This window comes from Electrona antarctica (assembly GCF_951216825.1).
Source record: "Electrona antarctica genome assembly, contig: scaffold_55, whole genome shotgun sequence".
Taxonomy (NCBI): Eukaryota; Metazoa; Chordata; class Actinopteri; order Myctophiformes; family Myctophidae; genus Electrona; species Electrona antarctica.
Window position 1 is genome coordinate 872,173 of NW_027638720.1, and position 25,931 is coordinate 898,103.

Here is a 25,931-nt window from a genome sequence, read left to right on the forward strand (position 1 = left end):
AAACATGTAGCTAGGTGTAATGTTAGAGTCCACAGAAGACATGTAAATATGAAATACATGCTTAAACATGTAGCTAGGTGTAATGTTAGAGTCCACAGAAGACATGCAAATATGAAATACATGCTTAAACATGTAGCTAGGTGTAATGTTAGAGTCCACAGAAGACATGTAAATATGAAATAAATGCTTAAACATGTAGCTAGGTGTAATGTTAGAGACCACAGAAGTGAACCTTTTCAAGCCTGTTTTCTCAACTCGCTGTTTCTCTGCAAGACATTACTCTATAAGCCATATCTCCAAAACTGGTGGGTCAAACTGAACAACCAATATGTTAATTTGAAGCTACGATTCCCTGCTTTCAATATGACATGAAAAAACTAAAATCCAATGGCAATCCCTCAGTCAAATTTGGCAACAGGCTCATATCAGGTTTCACCTGACAAAAAACGCTGACTTCTGACAAAAAATAAAATAATAATAAAATTATCCGAGTTGTGCTGAAAACGTGGAGCCGTTGTATCCACATCAGATTGAAAACGTGGAGCCGTTGTATCCACATCAGATTGCTCCTCCCCACATCGCCCTAAATTAAACGTAACCCCAAGAGGAAACACAGAAATTCAAGAATTAATTAAACCAACAGGGAATGGCTTCCACTTTCATGTTGGGCTACATATCCCTGCTAATTAACACATCTTAACCCTTAGAAGAGCAAAGACGCCAATTGGCGTCATTGCTTATATTCTGTAAATGAGCAATGACGCCAATTGGCGTCTTTCTCTTTTTTGATTAATCTAAACATATTAATATGCTCCGAAGCGCTGTTTAAATTCCTGAGCTTATATTCCAACTACATTACCCAGAAAACCCGTGTCACGTGACACACGTGTACGTGTTGCCATTGGAAGCTGGTCCCACCCCCTGTAAACAGTGGGGGCAGAGGGAGTCTTCATAGTTTTCATTGTTTTGCCTGTTTTGCCGTCTCGCCCGAGCGATTTTCTAGCAGAAAAAGTTGAAAGCAGTACTATTTATTTGAGCGAGTTTTGTGGTAGTAGTATTGATCCATACGCGTCCCAGTCGCCTTCTCCAGGCGGAGTAGCCCTGGTCCAGTGCTTACAGCGAGACTCGCTGCTCCCTCCCTCCTTTTTTCATTGTCTCCCCATCGTCGTCCGATGAGCTATACCGGGAAACCATTGAAGAAGACGATTACCCCGGAATGTTTTGAGGTAATCTTATTGTAGAAAATGCCCTTCTATAGTGATCAGAAATCATAAGATGATCGCTACAAATAGATGCTTGGATAATTACTACTACTAGTCAGATCATGACGCCAGAATGACTCACCACGATGCCCCCCAGCCATTAGCCAGCACCAAAGGTGCTGGCTAATGGGGGGGTTGGTGCATTGGTGCTGGCTAATGGCTGGAGGGGGGGTTTGGTGTCGATCGGTTGGTCGGTGCAGTACAAATGTATCGTAGCAGGCATGCACGCATGGCAGTACAATTATTTTATATTGTAGCGTGCCTTATAGGCGATCTGATCTTTAGAGTAATGTTCGCTCCTTTTATTTACTGTCTACAAAGACGGAGAACAAACATGCATCGTTTACTGAAGCAACGCGTGGTTATGATGACCTTGCTACAAGGATCGGAGGGGGGACGGGGAGTGAAGCTAACAGTAGCGTATTATATAAGATCTGTATGACGTTTCATTGACGTCTGAGCTTGCATGATAATCGCATTCATTGTATATTGTATACAATCATGATTGTACATTGTTTAGTGTGTCTCCGTGTGATGATGATGATGACGATGATGTCAGATAGCCTACGTCCCCCCCCCCCAACTGGCTATTGGCCGGGCTGACTACAGCTAAATGTTTATTGAGTGGTGTAAACCACTCCTACAACTGGCTTTTGTGTGCAGAAAAAAATGAGCATGGTTGCTATGTTCAAAATAATTTCTGACGTAATTAAATCACACCCGGGTGAACTGGATGACCGTAGCAACCATGGTCATTTTCTCTGCACAAAAAAGCCAGTTGTGAAATCACATCCAGGTGTGATTTCATTACGTCAGATCAGAGCTGATCATGCTATATAAAACCTTACACCACTCAGTTCACACGGGTGTGATTTTTTTAATATATTTAGAACTGGCATCAGATGAGGAGGAGGAGGAGGAGGAGGAGGAGGAGGAGGAGGAGGAGGAGGAGGAGGAGGAGGATGATGATGATGATGATGATGATGATGATGATGATGATGATGATGATGATGATGATGAAGACGAAGAGTCAAGACTGCGATGGAGTTCTCCGACACTGAACCGGATGCATTCATTCATTTCAGTTTTTTTTTTTAAATTTAGCCTACACACACACACACCGTCAAGAACAACTGGAATGCAGTGGTTTGGGGACACTGGGTAGTTTGGGGACAACTGTTTTGTATGTAGGCCTATTTATTTTCTGTAATATTTATTATAATTGTATTATGTTAGTAGTCATAAAAAATAAAAGACGCTTTTACAATGAGTTAGACCTGTCATGGCTATTTTGTTCACTATTCTGAGGTTTATGGTTTGACTAAGCGAGTTTCAACTGTGATTTACTCTGTAACGGTAGATGGTAAGAACCCAATTTTTTGTTATAATACAGTATACATTCAAGTCTATATTTTGATACATATCATGGGCACCAAGTCATATCAAAACAATGTCCTTGGATGTGTTTTTTATCAAAACTGTGTTTCTTCGTAACAGGTTTTTGAGATTCATGCATGAATATACAAGGTACTGGTAAGACTATGTAGACATGGTATATATCAAAATGTGCGTTAGAATGTCTACATTTACCCAAAAAAGAATTTGAGTTTCTATCACGTTCCAATGCAGAGCTATGGGAACTTTTAGCTGGATAGGTCAGATTGGTCCTGACTGACCATGCTATTTATAGATGGCAAAATATCTACAGTGGTACATGTGAGAAACTTTTTTCTTTTTATTTTTTTAACTAGACAACTCACCCTTTAAAATGAGATATGGCATGGGTGTGTACGCCCAGCAGAAAAAAAGTTATTTAGAAAATAAAACTTCAACTGGTCATAACTTTTTTTGGTTGTCCTAGAAACAGAAAACAGTGTAAATGCAGGCTCTTTTAAATGGCTTCCAACACAAGAACTAAACATTTTATCAACTCAGTTCATTTTTTTCCTGGAAGCAGACAAGTCAAGCTTTCTCTGAAGGTCTTTCGTTGTCACACATTCACAACAGAGAATTTTCAATAAATCATTCAAAAACGCCATTCTGCCATAGAGAAGTCTACAAACTATATAGAAATCATTGAAACTCTCAAAGAGTTAAGAGGTAGAGCAAGAGACATACTTTGGGCCAAAACAAACATGTTTCTTTTTCTTTTCTTTTTTCAATGTTGAGTGAATCTTGAATGTGTGATAATGGCCGGTTTCTTACCCAGCATAATGGAGGGGATTCCATCCCAGGTAGTTTTAAACTCCTTACCCAGCATAATGGAGGGGATTCCATCCACAGGTAGTTTTAAACTCCTTACCCAGCATAATGGAGGGGATTCCATCCCAGGTAGTTTTAAACTCCTTACCCAGCATAATGGAGGGGATTCCATCCCAGGTAGTTTTAAACTCCTTACCCAGCATAATGGAGGGGATTCCATCCCAGGTAGTTTTAAACTCCTTACCCAGCATAATGGAGGGGATTCCATCCCAGGTAGTTTTAAACTCCTTACACAGCATAATGGAGGGGATTCCATCCCAGGTAGATTTAATCCATTTAGACCCGAGGACGATTCTACAAAATGTCTTCTAAATCATGACAGTTTTCTGAAAGAAACCTCATGTTTCTATGTCAGTGGTTCTCAAACTATTTCATGTCAAGGACCCCCATAAAGATAGCCTGATGAAGGCTGCATAGGCTGAAACGTTGCCGTTTCCCTATTAAAAGGAGATCGATAGTATCAGAGCGCCACTCAGCTCAACTGACATCGCAGCTTTTTGTTCATTCCTGCATTTCCCACAGTCTCATTCTGTCTTAAAGCGTTCAATTATGTGTGTGTCAAAATAGCAGACCTACTAGCTCGTAAGCGCGGCACTTACGAGCTTGTAGATCTGCTGTTTTTAAACCCCTTACCCAGCATGATGAAGGGGATTCCCAGGTAGGTGGAGTTGTAGGTGGCTCCGGTCAGGTTCAGTATCCCCGCGGCGGTCAGTCCGCTCAGCGTGATTGACAGCAGCGCCAGCGGGCCCAGCCAGGGCTTGGAGCGCACGCAGTCACGCATGGAGCAACACGCCAGCGCCAGCAGGCCGCAGGCGCCCAGGCTGGCCAGGAGGGGGCGGCGCGCCAGCACCGAGGACAGCTGGAATGAAGGAAGGAAGGAAGGAATCTTTATTTTCGTGTCTTGTCGTTAAAGCTGCTATAGCTATATAACGTTTGTCGTAGCTCATGATACAACGAACGGGCGATATAAAACAAAATGGAACTCATTCGGTTCTTCTTCTGTAACTCCTCTATACCCGTGTTGTTTTCGTCAACTAAAACTAAGACGAAAGATGTTCGTCGACTACCTTTTTTCACTGAGGAAAACTACATGGAAACTAAATGAAAATGAACGACGCGTTGTGACTTGTGAGCTTGTAGATCGGCTATTTTCAGCAAGTGTAAAAACAGTCATTACGACGGCATCAAGGCCCGCCGAGACACATTTCAGTCGACTAAATCAACTGTAGATTTAGTCGACTAAAATCCTATGATATTTAGTCGACTAAAATCCTATGATATTTAGTCGACTGAAACTAGACTAACACCAAGACATTCCGGCTGACTAAAATGTGACTAAAACCAAATGAAAACTATTCAAGAGACTAATGACTAAAACAAAAAACAACGTGCTTCTGTACCTGGAAGTCACTCTGCAGAGAGGCTGACATACCAGGGAACATACCTGGAAGTCACTCTGCAGAGAAGCTGACGTACCAGGGAACATACCTGGAAGTCACTCTGCAGAGAGGCTGACGTACCAGGGAACATACCTGGAAGTCACTCTGTAGTGAGGCTGACGTCACAGGGAGGGAACATACCTGGAAGTCACTCTGCAGAGAGGCTGACGTACCAGGGAACATACCTGGAAGTCACTCTGCAGTGAGGCTGACGTCACAGGGAGGGAACATACCTGGAAGTCACTCTGTAGTGATGCTGACGTCACAGGGAGGGAACATACCTGGAAGTCACTCTACAGAGAGGCTGACGTACCAGGGAACATACCTGGAAGTCACTCTGCAGAGAGGCTGACGTACTAGGGAACATACCTGGAAGTCACTCTGTAGTGATGCTGACGTACCAGGGAGGGAACATACCTGGAAGTCACTCTGTAGTGATGCTGACGTACCAGGGAGGGAACATACCTGGAAGTCACTCTGTAGTGATGCTGACGTACCAGGGAGGGAACATCCCTGGAAGTCACTCTGTAGAGAGGCTGACGTACCAGGGAGGGAACATACCTGGAAGTCACTCTGTAGTGATGCTGACGTACCAGGGAGGGAACATACCTGGAAGTCACTCTACAGAGAGGCTGACGTACCAGGGAACATACCTGGAAGTCACTCTGTAGAGAGGCTGACGTACCAGGGAGGGAACATACCTGGAAGTCACTCTGCAGAGAGGCTGACGTACCAGGGAGGGAACATACCTGGAAGTCACTCTGCAGAGAGGCTGACGTACCAGGGAACATACCTGGAAGTCACTCTGCAGAGATGCTGACGTACTAGGGAACATACCTGGAAGTCACTCTGTAGTGATGCTGACGTACCAGGGAGGGAACATACCTGGAAGTCACTCTGTAGTGATGCTGACGTCACAGGGAGGGAACATACCTGGAAGTCGCTCTGTAGTGAGGCTGACGTACCAGGGAACATACCTGGAAGTCGCTCTGCAGAGAGGCTGACGTACCAGGGAGGGAACATCCCTGGAAGTCGCTCTGTAGTGAGGCTGACGTACCAGGGAGGGAACATACCTGGAAGTCACTCTGTAGTGATGCTGACGTACCAGGGAGGGAACATACATGGAAGTCACTCTGTAGTGATGCTGACGTACCAGGGAGGGAACATACCTGGAAGTCACTCTGTAGTGATGCTGACGTACCAGGGAGGGAACATACCTGGAAGTCACTCTGTAGTGATGCTGACGTACCAGGGAGGGAACATACCTGGAAGTCACTCTGTAGAGAGGCTGACGTACCAGGGAGGGAACATACCTGGAAGTCACTCTGTAGTGATGCTGACGTCACAGGGAGGGAACATACCTGGAAGTCACTCTGTAGTGATGCTGACGTCACGGGGAACAGCGCCAGCTTGGCGCGGTGCTCTGCGCCGAAGCGCCGCAGCGCCACGCAGAACGCCTCCTCCCATTGGCCGGCCACCCTGTCCATCAGGCCGGCGCGGGCCTGTGGCCCCGGAGGGGGGAGGGGGGGATAATAAGGGATCGGGGGGAGGGGGGGTAGAGACATGTTAGCATGTTAGCATTGAGCTACATGGAGACATGTTGACATGTTAGCATGGAGCTACGGGGAGACATGTTAGCATGTTAGCATGGAGCTACATGGAGACATGTTAGCATGGAGCTACGGGGAGACATGTTAGCTTGTTAGCATGGAGCTACATGGAGACATGTTAGCTTGTTAGCATGGAGCTACATGGAGACATGTTAGCATGTTAGCATGGAGCTACGGGGAGACATGTTAGCATGTTAGCATGGAGCTACATGGAGACATGTTAGCATGTTAGCATGGAGCTACGGGGAGACATGTTAGCATGTTAGCATGGAGCTACATGGAGTATATATGAACGTTACAGTGTTGGTTCGTCGACTGAAACGATGACGAAGAAATGTTCGTCGACTGCCTTTTTTTCACTGAGGAAAAAAAGATGGTTTTGAAACTTGTCTTAAAGCTTCTATTTGTAACTTATGTAATTCACATGTTTTAATGTCTTAGCTTCTATTTGTAACTTATGTAATTCACATGTTTTAATGTCTTAGCTTCTATTTGTAACTTATGTAATTCACATGTTTTAATGTCTTAGCTTCTATTTGTAACTTATGTAATTCACATGTTTTAATGTCTTAGCTTCTATTTGTAACTTATGTAATTCACATGTTTTAATGTCTTAGCTTCTATTTGTAACTTATGTAATTCACATGTTTTAATGTCTTAGCTTCTATTTGTAACTTATGTAATTCACATGTTTTAATGTCTTAGCTTCTATTTGTAACTTATGTAATTCACATGTTTTAATGTCTTAGCTTCTATTTGTAACTTATGTAATTCACATGTTTTAATGTCTTAGCTTCTATTTGTAACTTATGTAATTCACATGTTTTAATGTCTTAGCTTCTATTTGTAACTTATGTAATTCACATGTTTTAATGTCTTAGCTTCTATTTGTAACTTATGTAATTCACATGTTTTAATGTCTTAGCTTCTATTTGTAACTTATGTAATTCACATGTTTTAATGTCTTAGCTTCTATTTGTAACTTATGTAATTCACATGTTTTAATGTCTTAGCTTCTATTTGTAACTTATGTTTTCATTATTTTGTTTTCATTCACATGTTTTCCTTTTCCTGATCGTCTGATGTATTGTGATGTTTTTTATGTGATATTGTATTTTACTCGACGACAACAAAAATGAGTTTAATTACTTTTATTTCGAGAATAAATAAAATAAAACTTGAATGAATGGAGACTAAATGAAAACTAAGCTATGATGACTAAAAAGGCTAAAATGTATCGATAATTTCTAATAAATAATCGTGCACCCCTATTAAATTATGACAAAAAACTAAACAACATCAAAACAGACTCAACAGCGCTACCTGCAGGTAGTAGGTGAGCTGCAGCGCGCGGGCCGACCGCACCGCCTCCGCCTTGTTGCTGCTGCCGCCGGCTCCGCCTCCCTGGCCCCCCTTGGCCCCTCCCCCTCCACCTGCCCCTCCCCCCCAGCCCTGCACGCCTCCCAGCTGGTGTCCGATGTAGGCCTGGCGGCCGTCCGCCAGCCGCGTTATTGGGTAGCGCACGGCGGGCGCGGTGCGGTTAGCGCGCCGCGCGCGCTGCACCTCCTCCAGGGCGCGGACGATGTCGTCCACCAGGCACTGGTTCTTGTCGTCGGGGAGACAGAGGTGGGACAGCGAGTAGTTGAAGCTGCCGAGGCCCGAGGACGACGGGACGGTCACCTGCATCTGGTACACCATCCTGTGGAGCTGAGAGTTAGCATGTTAGCATGTTAGCATGGAGCTACATGGAGACAGAGTTAACATCTGGTACACCAGCCTGTGGAGCTGAGAGTTAGCATGTTAGCATGTTAGCATGGCGCTACATGGAGACATGTTAGCATGTTAGCATGGAGCTAACATGGGGGATTCAGATTTTACGGGGGCCAGTTTCGAATTGCAGCCATCCGTAGGTGCCCTTTGAGAGCGGTTTTGAAGGAGTCAAGGGATTTGCATGTCTTAATGACTGTTGGTAGGGCGTTCCACATTTTGGTGGCATAGGAGCAAAAATAATTTAGTCCCTTGTTTGTGCCGAATCTGGGTTGTACATGGTTCGTTGCACTCCCTCTGGTGTTGTGGGTGTGGACTTCGTTAACATTAAGGAAGTATCTAGACAGGTACATGGGTATCTTGGTGGAGTATCGAATCTTGTGGACCAGACCCATTGCAAGATGCTGTACTCGTCGACCCTAAGCCATGCCAGTCTGTCAAAGTGGGCAGGGGTGAGGTGGGTTCGGGGGGTGAGGCCAAGTAGGAGCCTGACCAGTTTGTTTTGGGAAGTCTGGAGCCTAGTTTTAAGGGCCTTTGAGGTGCTGTGGTACCAGGAGGTGCATGCATAGTCAAAGAAGCCTTGTACGAGGGCTCCTGTCAGGTGAGCTGCATAAGGGAGATATTTTACATGATGTATATAATTATTCAGCTGGTTAATATTCAGAATAGGTGTTTGATTTACCTTAAGCTTGTGTGATACTGTTTAGCCACTAACAGCAAGTGAAAATATGTCAAGTATTCTCAGGGAATGTTATAGTTAATGAACTGTAACTTTGAATATTGTTTACTGTGTTTAGTAAATGTAATGGGAAATACTTGAACTATAATGTTCTATTGTAAATGTACATTGAGCACTCTGTATTAGACTGAAGAACAGAACAGACTGCTTTCTCTGTCACTGTATTAGACTGAAGAACAGAACAGACTGCTTTCTCTGTCACTGTATTAGACTGAAGAACAGAACAGACTGCTTTCTCTGTCACTCTGTATTAGACTGAAGAACAGAACAGACTGTATTAGACTGAAGAACAGAACAGACTGTATTAGACTGAAGAACAGAACAGACTGTATTAGACTGAAGAACAGAACAGACTCTGTATTAGACTGAAGAACAGAACAGACTGTATTAGACTGAAGAACAGAACAGACTGCTTTCTCTGTCACTCTGTATTAGACTGAAGAACAGAACAGACTCTGTATTAGACTGAAGAACAGAACAGACTCTGTATTAGACTGAAGAACAGAACAGACTGTATTAGACTGAAGAACAGAACAGACTCTGTATTAGACTGAAGAACAGAACAGACTGTATTAGACTGAAGAACAGAACAGACTGTATTAGACTGAAGAACAGAACAGACTGTATTAGACTGAAGAACAGAACAGACTCTGTATTAGACTGAAGAATAGAACAGACTGCTGTCTCTGTCGGCTGCAGCACAGCCACGTCACCGTTTGTTTACACATACACTGCTATTTGTCAGGTTTACTGCTATTGTGGACCGCATGGATGGTCCCACTGTGAGGACTATTGTGGACCGCATGGATGGTCCCACTGTGAGGACTATTGTGGACCGCATGGATGGTCCCACTGTGAGGACTATTGTGGACCGCATGGATGGTCCCACTGTGAGGACTATTGTGGACCGCATGGATGGTCCCACTGTGAGGACTATTGTGGACTGCATGGATGGTCCCACTGTGAGGACTATTGTGGACCGCATGGATGGTCCCACTGTGAGGACTATTGTGGACTGCATGGATGGTCCCACTGTGAGGACTATTGTGGACCGCATGGATGGTCCCACTGTGAGGACTATTGTGGACCGCATGGATGGTCCCACTGTGAGGACTATTGTGGACCGCATGGATGGTCCCACTGTGAGGACTATTGTGGACCGCATGGATGGTCCCACTGTGAGGACTATTGTGGACCGCATGGATGGTCCCACTGTGAGGACTATTGTGGACCGCATGGATGGTCCCACTGTGAGGACTATTGTGGACCGCATGGATGGTCCCACTGTGAGGACTATTGTGGACCGCATGGATGGTCCCACTGTGAGGACTATTGTGGACCGCATGGATGGTCCCACTGTGAGGACTATTGTGGACCGCATGGATGGTCCCACTGTGAGGACTATTGTGGACCGCATGGATGGTCCCACTGTGAGGACTATTGTGGACCGCATGGATGGTCCCACTGTGAGGACTATTGTGGACCGCATGGATGGTCCCACTGTGAGGACTATTGTGGACCGCATGGATGGTCCCACTGTGAGGACTATTGTGGACCGCATGGATGGTCCCACTGTGAGGACTATTGTGGACCGCATGGATGGTCCCACTGTGAGGACTATTGTGGACCGCATGGATGGTCCCACTGTGAGGACTATTGTGGACCGCATGGATGGTCCCACTGTGAGGACTATTGTGGACCGCATGGATGGTCCCACTGTGAGGACTATTGTGGACCGCATGGATGGTCCCACTGTGAGGACTATTGTGGACCGCATGGATGGTCCCACTGTGAGGACTATTGTGGACCGCATGGATGGTACCACTGTGAGGACTATTGTGGACCGCATGGATGGTCCCACTGTGAGGACTATTGTGGACCGCATGGATGGTCCCACTGTGAGGACTATTGTGGACCGCATGGATGGTCCCACTGTGAGGACTATTGTGGACCGCATGGATGGTCCCACTGTGAGGACTATTGTGGACCGCATGGATGGTCCCACTGTGAGGACTATTGTGGACCGCATGGATGGTCCCACTGTGAGGACTATTGTGGACCGCATGGATGGTTCCACTGTGAGGACTATTGTGGACCGCATGGATGGTCCCACTGTGAGGACTATTGTGGACCGCATGGATGGTCCCACTGTGAGGACTATTGTGGACCGCATGGATGGTCCCACTGTGAGGACTATTGTGGACCGCATGGATGGTCCCACTGTGAGGACCTTCTACTGAACTCTGTGTATCCAGGACTATACAAGACCGGCCAGCTTACAGTGGTCTGCTGCCATAGGGGCTACAGAGGAGCTGCAGTGCTCGCCCCATGGTGAAGACAGTTCTGCACCATAAGGAGTCAAGGCCAGTTACGGTGGTAAAGCCAGCTTCTAGTTGTATTGTATACATGTCTCCTATGGTGCACCTCACTAGTCAACACACAATGAAGTATAAATGTCTCCTAGGGTGCACCTCACTAGTCAACACACAATTAAGTATAAATGTCTCCTAGGGTGCACCTCACTAGTCAACACACAATGAAGTATAAATGTCTCCTAGGGTGCATCTCACTAGTCAACACACAATGAAGTATAAATGTCTCCTAGGGTGCACCTCACTAGTCAACACACAATGAAGTATAAATGTCTCCTAGGGTGCACCTCACTAGTCAACACACAATGAAGTATAAATGTCTCCTAGGGTGCACCTCACTAGCCAACACACAATGAAGTATAAATGTCTCCTAGGGTGCACCTCACTAGTCAACACACAATGAAGTATAAATGTCTCCTAGGGTGCACCTCACTAGCCAACACACAATGAAGTATAAATGTCTCCTAGGGTGCACCTCACTAGTCAACACACAATGAAGTATAAATGTCTCCTAGGGTGCACCTCACTAGCCAACACACAATGAAGTATAAATGTCTCCTAGGGTGCACCTCACTAGTCAACACACAATGAAGTATAAATGTCTCCTAGGGTGCACCTCACTAGCCAACACACAATGAAGTATAAATGTCTCCTAGGGTGCATCTCACTATCCAACACACAATGAAGTATAAATGTCTCCTAGGGTGCATCTCACTAGTCAACACACAAGAGGAGGTTGAATGAACTGAAACCAGCGCTCCCCAAAACAACAGGTTTGGAGATCTGTTGGGAATTGATTACGTGAAACGGTCACCCGTGCGACCAGGCCCAATCATGTTTGTAAACAAATAATTGTTCTATACTGGTCAAATAACAGTGGCCTGCCTCCCTCCCTCCCTGCCTCCCTCCCTCCCTCCCTCCCTCCCTCCCTCCCTCCCTCCCTCCCTCCCTCCCTGCATGCCTGCATGCCTGCCTGTCTGCCTGCCTGCCTGCCTGCCTGCCTGCCTGCCTGCCTGCCTCCCTGCCTGCCTGCCTGCCTGCCTGCCTCCCTCCCTCCCTCCCTCCCTCCCTGCATGCCTGCATGCCTGCCTGTCTGCCTGCCTGCCTGCCTGCCTGCCTCCCTCCCTCCCTGCCTGCCTGCCTCCCTCCCTGCCTGCCTGCCTGCCTGCCTGCCTGCCTGCCTGCCTGCCTGCCTGCCTGCCTGCCTGCCTGTCTGTCTGTCTGTCTGCAGGACACCAGCTCCATGGTGGTTGCTAGGCAACAAGCCTGATGCCTGTCTCTGTAAACACACAGAGCTGCTGCCTCAGAATGTCGCATTGACCTGCGCGCGTGTGTGTGTGCGTGTGCGTGCGTGCGTGCGTGTGTCCTTTAGTCATGCCAGTGTTCATTCTGACCGAATTCTGATTATAAAAAGAGCACTGAGTTAAAGGCTCTATAGTTGATCAAACAGACCTGTAAAGAACAGATCAAACAGACCTGTAAAGAACAGATCAAACAGACCTGTAAAGAACAGATCAAACAGACCTGTAAAGAACAGATCAAACAGACCTGTAAAGAACAGATCAAACAGACCTCATGTCAAAGAGCGCGTTTGGTACAATCTTATTTGACTCTGCACAAACACGTGAGCTTGTAGATCTGTCTGTCTGTCTGTCTGTCTGTCTGTCTGTCTGTCTGTCTGTCTGTCTGCCTGTCTGTCTGTCTGTCTGTCTGTCTGTCTGTCTGTCTGTCTGTCTGTCTGTCTGTCTGTCTGTCTGCCTGTCTGATTCTTAGGTCTATAGTGCTCAGGCAAACCAGCAAACTGTCATGGACGGGGTGGAGGTGGAGGTGGAGGTGGAGGTGGACGGGGTGGAGGTGGAGGTGGAGGTGGAGGTGGAGGTGGAGGTGGAGGTGGAGGTAGTGACTGTGGAGGAATACAAGTCCCTTTTTAGGCACAACGATTGATTCCAGGCCGACATGGATTTCCAACACTGCTTCCATCTAGAAGAGAAGAGAAGGTCATCAGGCTGCATGTTCTGCTCAGACAGAGACAGCGTAACGACGTGCTCTACCATCGACCCTTCGTGGAAAGTGCATCGACTTTTTGGTTGTGTTTCCTGGCATGGCTCATCATCGTTAGAAGTAGGTTCGGGAGTGGCTTATCGTCATTAGGGAGTGGCTTATCGTCAGTGTCAGCCAGGCGGTAACACGCGGCCGGCGGTAACACGCGGCCGCACCCGACCCGTGCTACACTCATCACTGTTGTTTTTGGCAGCAAATTTCTATTTTAGTTTTAGTCATATAGTCTTTGGAATGAAACTTAAATTTAGTTTTAGTCACATTTTAGTCACCTGGAATGTTTTAGTGTCAGTCTAGTTTTAGCCGACTATATGTCGTAAGGTTTTAGTCGACTAAATCTGCAGTTGATTTAGTCGACTAAAGTGTATTTTGGTGGGCCTTGATGCCGTCGTAATGACTGATTTTACACTTGCTGAAAATAGCCGATCTACAAGCTCACAACGTGTCGCAGCGCGACGCATTGTGAGCTTGTAGATCTGCTATTTTCAGCATGCAACCATGCTGAAAATAGCTGGATCTCTTGTCCACTAGTGCCTTCCTAACATTTTAGTCTATTTTTTTTTTCATTTTAGAGCTACCCGGGATTATTCATCCTACTATAAACGCGCCACGTCTCTGTGTGCGTGTCGTCACATTCGACACACGTGTTCCACACCCCCACAGGGAGTGCAGTGCCCGGCCTGGAGTCGGTCGGACACACGGTTCTCCAGAACCGCCACATAAGGCTCTGGTCAGGCTCTGCCAGTGTAGCCTGGCTAATAAGCCCGACTACTGCCAGTGGGCCTAATAAGCCTCGTATAGGGTGAACCAGGGCATCGATGATACGCGGACGGATACAAAAAAAAGGTTTTGCAGCAAAACGACGACACACAGATCTCTGAAAACACTGCCTCTGTCCTGGCTGTGACCTGGTTTACCGATGAATTCCACACAGGACTGGGTTAGGACCAGAGATCATTCTCTACCAAGCGTTAGAACCAGGTCAGAGCGTTAGAACCAGGTCAGAGCGTTAGAACCAGGTCAGAGCGTTAGAACCATGTCAGAGCGTTAGAACCAGGTCAGAGCGTTAGAACCAGGTCAGAACATTAGAACCAGGTCAGAACGTTAGAACCAGGTCAGAACGTTAGAACCAGGTCAGAGCGTTAGAACCAGGTCAGAACGTTAGAACCAGGTCAGAACGTTAGAACCAGGTCAGAGCGTTAGAACCAGGTCAGAGCGTTAGAACCAGGTCAGAACGTTAGAACCAGGTCAGAACATTAGAACCAGGTCAGAACGTTAGAACCAGGTCAGAACGTTAGAACCAGGTCAGAACGTTAGAACCAGGTCAGAACGTTAGAACCAGGTCAGAGCGTTAGAACCAGGTCAGAACGTTAGAACCAGGTCAGAGCGTTAGAACCAGGTCAGAACATTAGAACCAGGTCAGAACATTAGAACCAGGTCAGAGCGTTAGAACCAGGTCAGAACATTAGAACCAGGTCAGAACGTTAGAACCAGGTCAGAACGTTAGAACCAGGTCAGAACGTTAGAACCAGGTCAGAACGTTAGAACCAGGTCAGAACATTAGAACCAGGTCAGAACATTAGAACCAGGTCAGAACGTTAGAACCAGGTCAGAACGTTAGAACCAGGTCAGAACGTTAGAACCAGGTCAGAACGTTAGAACCAGGTCAGAACGTTAGAACCAGGTCAGAACGTTAGAACCAGGTCAGAACGTTAGAACCAGGTCAGAACGTTAGAACCAGGTCAGAACATTAGAACCAGGTCAGAACGTTAGAACCAGGTCAGAACGTTAGAACCAGGTCAGAACGTTAGAACCAGGTCAGAACGTTAGAACCAGGTCAGAACGTTAGAACCACTGCTACAGAGCTGACGGTGAGGTTATATCTTCCCTTCTTCGCTGGAGTCAAAACAGACCAGAGGTAGAAAACTGTCGTTCCCTGATGTCATCGCTAGGGACACATGATGTCATCGCTAGGGACACATGATGTCATCGCTATAGGGACACATGATGTCATCGCTATAGGGACACATGATGTCATCGCTATAGGGACACATGATGTCATCGCTATAGGGACACATGATGTCATCGCTATAGGGACACATGATGTCATCGCTATAGGGACACATGATGTCATCGCTATAGGGACACATGATGTCATCGCTATAGGGACACATGATGTCATCGCTAGGGACACATGATGTCATCGCTATAGGGACACATGATGTCATCGCTATAGGGACACATGATGTCATCGCTATAGGGACACATGATGTCATCGCTATAGGGACACATGATGTCATCGCTATAGGGACACATGATGTCATCGCTAGGGACACATGATGTCATCGCTAGGGACACATGATGTCATCGCTATAGGGACACATGATGTCATCGCTATAGGGACACATGATGTCATCGCTATAGGGACACATGATGTCATCGCTATAGGGACACATGATGTCATCGCTATAGGGACACATGATGTCATCGCTATAGGGACACATGCATCAGTAAAGCAGGAACTGGGGATGGCAATGAAGGACCGGGAGGTCTGGCGTGGTGTTGTGAAATCCATGATCTGGACCGCGGTCGAAAAATTTTGATGATGAGAACCAGCTTCACTGACCACTCTACCAAATATGTCCCTGCTTCATCTCTCTCTCAGCTAAGGGGTCCCTGCTTCATCTCTCTCTCAGCTAAGGGGGTCCCTGCTTCATCTGTCTCTCAGCTAAGGGGGTCCCTGCTTCATCTGTCTCAACTAAGGGGTCCCTGCTTCATCTCTCTCTCAGCTAAGGGGGTCCCTGCTTCATCTGTCTCTCAGCTAAGGGGGTCCCTGCTTCATCTCTCTCAACTAAGGGGTCCCTGCTTCATCTCTCTCTCAGCTAAGGGGGTCCCTGCTTCATCTGTCTCTCAGCTAAGGGGGTCCCTGCTTCATCTGTCTCTCAGCTAAGGGGGTCCCTGCTTCATCTGTCTCTCAGCTAAGGGGTCCCTGCTTCATCTCTCTCTCAGCTAAGGGGGTCCCTGCTTCATCTGTCTCTCAGCTAAGGGGGTCCCTGCTTCATCTCTCTCTCAGCTAAGGGGGTCCCTGCTTCATCTCTCTCTCAGCTAAGGGGGTCCCTGCTTCATCTGTCTCTCAACTATAAGGGGTCCCTGCTTCATCTCTCTCTCAGCTAAGGGGGTCCCTGCTTCATCTCTCTCAGCTAAGGGGGTCCCTGCTTCATCTGTCTCTCAACTAAGGGGTCCCTGCTTCATCTCTCTCAGCTAAGGGGGTCCCTGCTTCATCTGTCTCTCAGCTAAGGGGTCCCTGCTTCATCTGTCTCTCAGCTAAGGGGTCCCTGCTTCATCTGTCTCTCAGCTAAGGGGGTCCCTGCTTCATCTCTCTCTCAGCTAAGGGGGTCCCTGCTTCATCTCTCTCTCAGCTAAGGGGTCCCTGCTTCATCTCTCTCTCAGCTAAGGGGGTCCCTGCATCATCTCTCTCTCAGCTAAGGGGGTCCCTGCTTCATCTCTCTCAGCTAAGGGGGTCCCTGCTTCATCTCTCAGCTAAGGGGGTCCCTGCTTCATCTCTCTCAACTAAGGGGTCCCTGCTTCATCTCTCTCTCTCTCAGCTAAGGGGGTCCCTGCTTCATCTGTCTCTCAGCTAAGGGGTCCCTGCTTCATCTCTCTCTCAGCTAAGGGGGTCCCTGCTTCATCTATCTCTCTCAGCTAAGGGGTCCCTGCTTCATCTCTCTCAACTAAGGGGTCCCTGCTTCATCTCTCTCTCAGCTAAGGGGGTCCCTGCTTCATCTGTCTCTCAGCTAAGGGGTCCCTGCTTCATCTCTCTCTCAGCTAAGGGGGTCCCTGCTTCATCTGTCTCTCAGCTAAGGGGGTCCCTGCTTCATCTCTCTCTCAGCTAAGGGGGTCCCTGCTTCATCTCTCTCTCAGCTAAGGGGGTCCCTGCTTCATCTGTCTCTCAGCTAAGGGGGTCCTGCTTCATCTGTCTCTCAACTATAAGGGGTCCCTGCTTCATCTCTCTCTCAGCTAAGGGGGTCCCTGCTTCATCTCTCTCAGCTAAGGGGGTCCCTGCTTCATCTGTCTCTCAACTAAGGGGTCCCTGCTTCATCTCTCTCAGCTAAGGGGGTCCCTGCTTCATCTGTCTCTCAGCTAAGGGGTCCCTGCTTCATCTGTCTCTCAGCTAAGGGGTCCCTGCTTCATCTGTCTCTCAGCTAAGGGGGTCCCTGCTTCATCTCTCTCTCAGCTAAGGGGGTCCCTGCTTCATCTCTCTCTCAGCTAAGGGGTCCCTGCTTCATCTCTCTCTCAGCTAAGGGGGTCCCTGCTTCATCTCTCTCTCAGCTAAGGGGGTCCCTGCTTCATCTCTCTCAGCTAAGGGGGTCCCTGCTTCATCTCTCAGCTAAGGGGGTCCCTGCTTCATCTCTCTCAACTAAGGGGTCCCTGCTTCATCTCTCTCTCTCTCAGCTAAGGGGGTCCCTGCTTCATCTGTCTCTCAGCTAAGGGGTCCCTGCTTCATCTCTCTCTCAGCTAAGGGGGTCCCTGCTTCATCTATCTCTCTCAGCTAAGGGGTCCCTGCTTCATCTCTCTCAACTAAGGGGTCCCTGCTTCATCTCTCTCTCAGCTAAGGGGGTCCCTGCTTCATCTGTCTCTCAGCTAAGGGGTCCCTGCTTCATCTCTCTCTCAGCTAAGGGGGTCCCTGCTTCATCTGTCTCTCAGCTAAGGGGGTCCCTGCTTCATCTCTCTCTCAGCTAAGGGGGTCCCTGCTTCATCTCTCTCTCAGCTAAGGGGGTCCCTGCTTCATCTGTCTCTCAGCTAAGGGGGTCCCTGCTTCATCTGTCTCTCAACTATAAGGGGTCCCTGCTTCATCTCTCTCTCAGCTAAGGGGGTCCCTGCTTCATCTCTCTCAGCTAAGGGGGTCCCTGCTTCATCTGTCTCTCAACTAAGGGGTCCCTGCTTCATCTCTCTCAGCTAAGGGGGTCCCTGCTTCATCTGTCTCTCAGCTAAGGGGTCCCTGCTTCATCTGTCTCTCAGCTAAGGGGTCCCTGCTTCATCTGTCTCTCAGCTAAGGGGGTCCCTGCTTCATCTCTCTCTCAGCTAAGGGGGTCCCTGCTTCATCTCTCTCTCAGCTAAGGGGTCCCTGCTTCATCTCTCTCTCAGCTAAGGGGGTCCCTGCTTCATCTCTCTCTCAGCTAAGGGGGTCCCTGCTTCATCTCTCTCAGCTAAGGGGGTCCCTGCTTCATCTCTCAGCTAAGGGGGTCCCTGCTTCATCTCTCTCAACTAAGGGGTCCCTGCTTCATCTCTCTCTCTCTCAGCTAAGGGGGTCCCTGCTTCATCTGTCTCTCAGCTAAGGGGTCCCTGCTTCATCTCTCTCTCAGCTAAGGGGGTCCCTGCTTCATCTATCTCTCTCAGCTAAGGGGTCCCTGCTTCATCTCTCTCAACTAAGGGGTCCCTGCTTCATCTCTCTCTCTCTCAGCTAAGGGGGTCCCTGCTTCATCTGTCTCTCAGCTAAGGGGTCCCTGCTTCATCTCTCTCTCAGCTAAGGGGGTCCCTGCTTCATCTATCTCTCTCAGCTAAGTGGTCCCTGCTTCATCTCTCTCAGCTAAGGGGTCCCTGCTTCATCTCTCTCTCTCAGCTAAGGGGTCCCTGCTTCATCTCTCTCAACTAAGGGGTCCCTGCTTCATCTCTCTCTCTCAGCTAATGGGGTCCCTGCTTCATCTCTCTCTCAGCTAAGGGGTCCCTGCTTCATCTCTCTCTCAGCTAAGGGGGTCCCTGCTTCATCTCTCTCTATCTCAGCTAAGGGGGTCCCTGCTTCATCTCTCTCAGCTAAGGGGGTCCCTGCTTCATCTGTCTCTCAGCTAAGGGGGTCCCTGCTTCATCTCTCTCTCAGCTAAGGGGGTCCCTGCTTCATCTCTCTCTCAGCTAAGGGGGTCCCTGCTTCATCTCTCGCTCAGCTAAGGGGGTCCCTGCTTCATCTCTCTCTCTCTCAGCTAAGGGGGTCCCTGCTTCATCTCTCTCAGCTAAGGGGGTCCCTGCTTCATCTGTCTCTCAACTAAGGGGTCCCTGCTTCATCTCTCTCAGCTAAGGGGGTCCCTGCTTCATCTGTCTCTCAGCTAAGGGGTCCCTGCTTCATCTGTCTCTCAGCTAAGGGGTCCCTGCTTCATCTGTCTCTCAGCTAAGGGGGTCCCTGCTTCATCTCTCTCTCAGCTAAGGGGGTCCCTGCTTCATCTCTCTCTCAGCTAAGGGGTCCCTGCTTCATCTCTCTCTCAGCTAAGGGGGTCCCTGCTTCATCTCTCTCTCAGCTAAGGGGGTCCCTGCTTCATCTCTCTCAGCTAAGGGGGTCCCTGCTTCATCTCTCAGCTAAGGGGGTCCCTGCTTCATCTCTCTCAACTAAGGGGTCCCTGCTTCATCTCTCTCTCTCTCAGCTAAGGGGGTCCCTGCTTCATCTGTCTCTCAGCTAAGGGGTCCCTGCTTCATCTCTCTCTCAGCTAAGGGGGTCCCTGCTTCATCTATCTCTCTCAGCTAAGGGGTCCCTGCTTCATCTCTCTCAACTAAGGGGTCCCTGCTTCATCTCTCTCTCAGCTAAGGGGGTCCCTGCTTCATCTGTCTCTCAGCTAAGGGGTCCCTGCTTCATCTCTCTCTCAGCTAAGGGGGTCCCTGCTTCATCTGTCTCTCAGCTAAGGGGGTCCCTGCTTCATCTCTCTCTCAGCTAAGGGGGTCCCTGCTTCATCTCTCTCTCAGCTAAGGGGGTCCCTGCTTCATCTGTCTCTCAGCTAAGGGGGTCCCTGCTTCATCTGTCTCTCAACTATAAGGGGTCCCTGCTTCATCTCTCTCTCAGCTAAGGGGGTCCCTGCTTCATCTCTCTCAGCTAAGGGGGTCCCTGCTTCATCTGTCTCTCAACTAAGGGGTCCCTGCTTCATCTCTCTCAGCTAAGGGGGTCCCTGCTTCATCTGTCTCTCAGCTAAGGGGTCCCTGCTTCATCTGTCTCTCAGCTAAGGGGTCCCTGCTTCATCTGTCTCTCAGCTAAGGGGGTCCCTGCTTCATCTCTCTCTCAGCTAAGGGGGTCCCTGCTTCATCTCTCTCTCAGCTAAGGGGTCCCTGCTTCATCTCTCTCTCAGCTAAGGGGGTCCCTGCTTCATCTCTCTCTCAGCTAAGGGGGTCCCTGCTTCATCTCTCTCAGCTAAGGGGGTCCCTGCTTCATCTCTCAGCTAAGGGGGTCCCTGCTTCATCTCTCTCAACTAAGGGGTCCCTGCTTCATCTCTCTCTCTCTCAGCTAAGGGGGTCCCTGCTTCATCTGTCTCTCAGCTAAGGGGTCCCTGCTTCATCTCTCTCTCAGCTAAGGGGGTCCCTGCTTCATCTATCTCTCTCAGCTAAGGGGTCCCTGCTTCATCTCTCTCAACTAAGGGGTCCCTGCTTCATCTCTCTCTCAGCTAAGGGGGTCCCTGCTTCATCTGTCTCTCAGCTAAGGGGTCCCTGCTTCATCTCTCTCTCAGCTAAGGGGGTCCCTGCTTCATCTGTCTCTCAGCTAAGGGGGTCCCTGCTTCATCTCTCTCTCAGCTAAGGGGGTCCCTGCTTCATCTCTCTCTCAGCTAAGGGGGTCCCTGCTTCATCTGTCTCTCAGCTAAGGGGGTCCCTGCTTCATCTGTCTCTCAACTATAGGGGTCCCTGCTTCATCTCTCTCTCAGCTAAGGGGGTCCCTGCTTCATCTGTCTCTCAGCTAAGGGGTCCCTGCTTCATCTGTCTCTCAGCTAAGGGGTCCCTGCTTCATCTGTCTCTCAGCTAAGGGGGTCCCTGCTTCATCTCTCTCTCAGCTAAGGGGGTCCCTGCTTCATCTCTCTCTCAGCTAAGGGGTCCCTGCTTCATCTCTCTCTCAGCTAAGGGGGTCCCTGCTTCATCTCTCTCTCAGCTAAGGGGGTCCCTGCTTCATCTCTCTCAGCTAAGGGGGTCCCTGCTTCATCTCTCAGCTAAGGGGGTCCCTGCTTCATCTCTCTCAACTAAGGGGTCCCTGCTTCATCTCTCTCTCTCTCAGCTAAGGGGGTCCCTGCTTCATCTGTCTCTCAGCTAAGGGGTCCCTGCTTCATCTCTCTCTCAGCTAAGGGGGTCCCTGCTTCATCTATCTCTCTCAGCTAAGGGGTCCCTGCTTCATCTCTCTCAACTAAGGGGTCCCTGCTTCATCTCTCTCTCTCTCAGCTAAGGGGGTCCCTGCTTCATCTGTCTCTCAGCTAAGGGGTCCCTGCTTCATCTCTCTCTCAGCTAAGGGGGTCCCTGCTTCATCTATCTCTCTCAGCTAAGTGGTCCCTGCTTCATCTCTCTCAGCTAAGGGGTCCCTGCTTCATCTCTCTCTCTCAGCTAAGGGGTCCCTGCTTCATCTCTCTCAACTAAGGGGTCCCTGCTTCATCTCTCTCTCTCAGCTAATGGGGTCCCTGCTTCATCTCTCTCTCAGCTAAGGGGTCCCTGCTTCATCTCTCTCTCAGCTAAGGGGGTCCCTGCTTCATCTCTCTCTATCTCAGCTAAGGGGGTCCCTGCTTCATCTCTCTCAGCTAAGGGGGTCCCTGTTTCATCTCTCTCAGCTAATGGGGTCCCTGCTTCATCTCTCTCTCAGCTAAGGGGGTCCCTGCTTCATCTCTCTCTCAGCTAAGGGGGTCCCTGCTTCATCTCTCGCTCAGCTAAGGGGGTCCCTGCTTCATCTCTCTCTCTCTCAGCTAAGGGGGTCCCTGTTTCATCTCTCTCTATATCTCAGCTAAGGGGGTCCCTGCTTCATCTCTCTCTATATCTCAGCTAAGGGGGTCCCTGCTTCATCTCTCTCTATCTCAGCTAAGGGGGTCCCTGCTTCATCTCTCTCTCTCTCAGCTAAGGGGGTCCCTGCTTCATCTCTCAGCTAAGGGGTCCTTTAAATCCCTCATGTTGTTGTGCGGTCAGATATGGATCTTGTCCAACTCATAACTCCTCATCACCAGTGGCTCGGCGGTGTCCACTTAGTGGAGAAGGGCCGTTGGATCGTGAAGCGATTAAAATCGATCCACACTGTGGTGACAAGTTGGATCACAATTGAAATCTCTCTCACAACGCGTTGTGAGCTCGTAGATCGGCACGCAACCAAGTGTACAATCAGCCAGCATGTGCAGTGCGTGCGTGCGTGCGTGCGTGCGTGCGTGCGTGCGTGCGTGCGTGCGTGCGTGCGTTTCGTCAACAAATAAAAACTAGACTAAAATGTTAGGAAGGGACTAGTGGACAAGAGATCCAGTACGAGTCATTTTACACTTGGTTGCATGCTGAAAATAGCCGATCTACAAGCTCAAAACATGTAGATCAGCTATTTTCAGCAAGTGAAACAATTGTCATTTATACGACGTCATCAAGGACCGCTGTGCGTGCATGCGTGCGTGCGTGCGTGCGTGCGTGCATGCGTGCGTGCGTGCGTGCGTGCGTGCGTGCGTGTGTGGTGTGCGTGGCGTGCGTGCGTGCGTGGCGTGCGTGGTGTGCGTGCATGCGTGCGTGGCGTGCGTGGCGTGCGTGCGTGGCGTGCGTGGTGTGCGTGGCGTGCGTGTGTGGCGTGCGTGGCGTGCGTGGCGTGCGTGGCGTGCGTGTGTGGCGTGCGTGGCGTGCGTGGCGTGCGTGGCGTGCGTGCGTGGCGTGCGTGGCGTGCGTGCGTGCGTGCGTGGCGTGCGTGCGTGGCGTGCGTGGCGTGCGTGCGTGGCGTGCGTGGCGTGCGTGGCGTGCGTGCGTGGCGTGGCGTGGCGTGCGTGGCGTGCGTGGCGTGCGTGCCGTGCGTGCGTGGCGTGCATAGCGTCCATACCTTCAGCACAGTGTCCAGGTGCTGCGGGTCCAGGACGCTGCCCCTCCGCGCGGTGACGATGACCCTCCCGTAGCGCCCGGGGCTCTGCAGGTCGGCGTAGAGGGCGTGTTTGGAGCGGTTGACGGGGAACAGGCTGTCCACCAGGTTGCCCTCCATCTTGGCCAGGCTGTGTCGGGGCGCCATCAGGCCCGCCACGTCGCGCTCCACGCGGTACCGTGAGAACGAGGCCCCCAGCAGCACCGCCAGCAGGGCGGGGCCCGACAGGAAGAAGACCGGGTGCGAGGCCACGGCGCGGCCCAGGGAGCGGAACGCTGCGCGCAGCGCGCCGTGCAACACCTGGAGGGGAGGGAGGGGACGTTAGAGTACGCAACACCTGGAGGGGAGGGAGGGGACGTTAGAGTACGTAACACCTGGAGGGGAGGGAGGGGACGTTAGAGTACGTAACACCTGTAGGGAGGGAGGGGACGTTAGAGTACGTAACACCTGTAGGAAGATTTGTGGACATCTGTGGACATCTACATGGAATCTACTCCCCTGACTGAAAAATACTTGGGCGTATATTCTCCAAAGGTAATAGATGGATCCAAATACTTGGGCGTATATTCTCCAAAGGTAATAGATGGATCCAAATACTTGGGCGTATATTCTCCAAAGGTAATAGATGGATCCAAATACTTGGGCGTATATTCTCCAAAGGTAATAGATGGATCCAAATACTTGGGCGTATAACATATATTCTCCAAAGGTAATAGATGGATCCAAATACTTGGGCGTATATTCTCCAAAGGTAATAGATGGATCCAAATACTTGGGCGTATAACGTATATTCTCCAAAGGTAATAGATGGATCCAAATACTTGGGCGTATATTCTCCAAAGGTAATAGATGGATCCTGGCAGCCTAGGTAGGAAGGAAAGTGTTTGAATCTTTCATACAACTTGTCTATTCCAAGTTGCAACCGAAACGTCGATGGAACATACCGGCTTTTTCAGTTTGCATTGATGAGCAGCTGCAATCAATCTAGTATTAACCCATTCTGGGCGGGAATCCCTCTTTTGGTGTTTTAAAGCATTATGTTATGCTTTAGCTAGATTGAAAAATAGCAGATCTACAAGCTCATAGCGCGGCACTCTGTGAGCTTGTAGGTCTGCTATTGTTTTTTAAATCGTGAAAATGCGGCACAAATCTTTGAATATATATTCTTTCAGAGTGAACGTCTTTTAACTCAAATCTTTGCTTCTGGGAGGGGAGGGGGGGGGGGCATATTACATAAAATGTTTGGGGTCCATGTTTTTCAGATGAAAGACAAAAACAAAACAGAGATGATTTGAATGGAATATTTAGGAATGGTCCTGGAAGGGGAGCCTTCGGAGAGTTTGAATCCCATTTTGACCTGAGATCAGATATCTAAAAATGTCTTCTACATCCTGACAGTTTTCTGAAAAAGCTATGTTTCTATGTCAGTCGTTCTTCGATTAAAAAAAAATAGCAGACCTACAAGCTCGTAGCGCGCCACTCGGTGGCGCGCCACTCGGTGGCCGCCCAAAATGGGTTTTAACAGGCAAATATGATCAACTTCTAAATGTCAAAATGGGTCAGAAAGACAAAAGCAGAGTTGGGACCAATATCCAAAATTAGAATTTAAGGTTAAATGAACGTCAACACTCTGATGATGACCCTCCCCCCCCCCCCCCCCCCCCTCCCACAATAAAAGACGACCTCTCTGACCTGACGCAGCATGGCTCTGGTCCTCCTGCGCCTCCTGGTGGCGGCGGCGGCGTGGCGCTGCTGCTCGACCCCGGCGAGGGCCTCCCACCGAGCACCGGAGGAGAAGCGGAACGGAGCGCAGGGCATGCAGGAGGAGGTGCAGCTGGCAGCATCGGAGACGCAGAGCACCACGCAATAACTCCTCCTACTCCTCCTCCTCCTATTGGTTGTCTGGGTAGGAGCACCGGGCTATATGACTCCTCCTCCTCCTGTGGGTCTCTCTGGGTCAGGGTTATTGTTGTTCTTTATTTGCCCAGCAGGGGGAGCAGCTGAGCACAAGTGCTCATTTTCAGCAACGCCCTGCACATGGACGCACACACACACGCACACACACACACACACATACCACGCACGCACACACACACACACACACACACACACAAACACACTTCAGTATTTTAGCCGTGACGTAAGCGACCCCTCCAGAGATACTTCCGGGTCCTACACTTTTGTGTCGCTGTTGTGTCCCCATAGAGTTATACTGTGTCCCCATAGAGTTATACTGTGTCCCCATAGAGTTATACTGTGTCCCCATAGAGTTATACTGTGTCCCCATAGAGTTATACTGTGTCCCCATAGAGTTACACTGTGTCCCCATATAGTTATACTGTGTCCCCATAGAGTTATACTGTGTCCCCATAGAGTTACACTGTGTCCCCATAGAGTTATACTGTGTCCCCATAGAGTTATACTGTGTCCCCATAGAGTTACACTGTGTCCCCATATCGTTATACTGTGTCCCCATAGAGTTATACTGTGTCCCCATAGAGTTATACTGTGTCCCATAGAGTTATACTGTGTCCCCATAGAGTTACACTGTGTCCCCATAGAGTTATACTGTGTCCCATAGAGTTACACTGTGTCCCCATAGAGT

General features: G+C 49.2%; 1 protein-coding gene across 1 annotated transcript in view; it reads right to left on the minus strand.

Annotated features, from left to right (window-relative positions):
• The window catches only part of ptchd1 (patched domain containing 1), a gene marked incomplete at its 5' end in the record, with an annotated part of 36,684 nt that extends 11,524 nt beyond the window's left edge, over positions 1-25,160 (minus strand). Inside the window, 5 exons of the mRNA XM_079530690.1 lie at positions 4,158-4,383; positions 6,325-6,465; positions 7,897-8,280; positions 23,291-23,626; positions 25,019-25,160. Of these exons, the coding sequence (XP_079386816.1) occupies positions 4,158-4,383; positions 6,325-6,465; positions 7,897-8,280; positions 23,291-23,626; positions 25,019-25,160 (1,229 nt within the window). The remainder of the gene's footprint in view (positions 1-4,157; positions 4,384-6,324; positions 6,466-7,896; positions 8,281-23,290; positions 23,627-25,018) is intronic.
• Between the last annotated feature and the right edge of the window lie 771 nt (positions 25,161-25,931).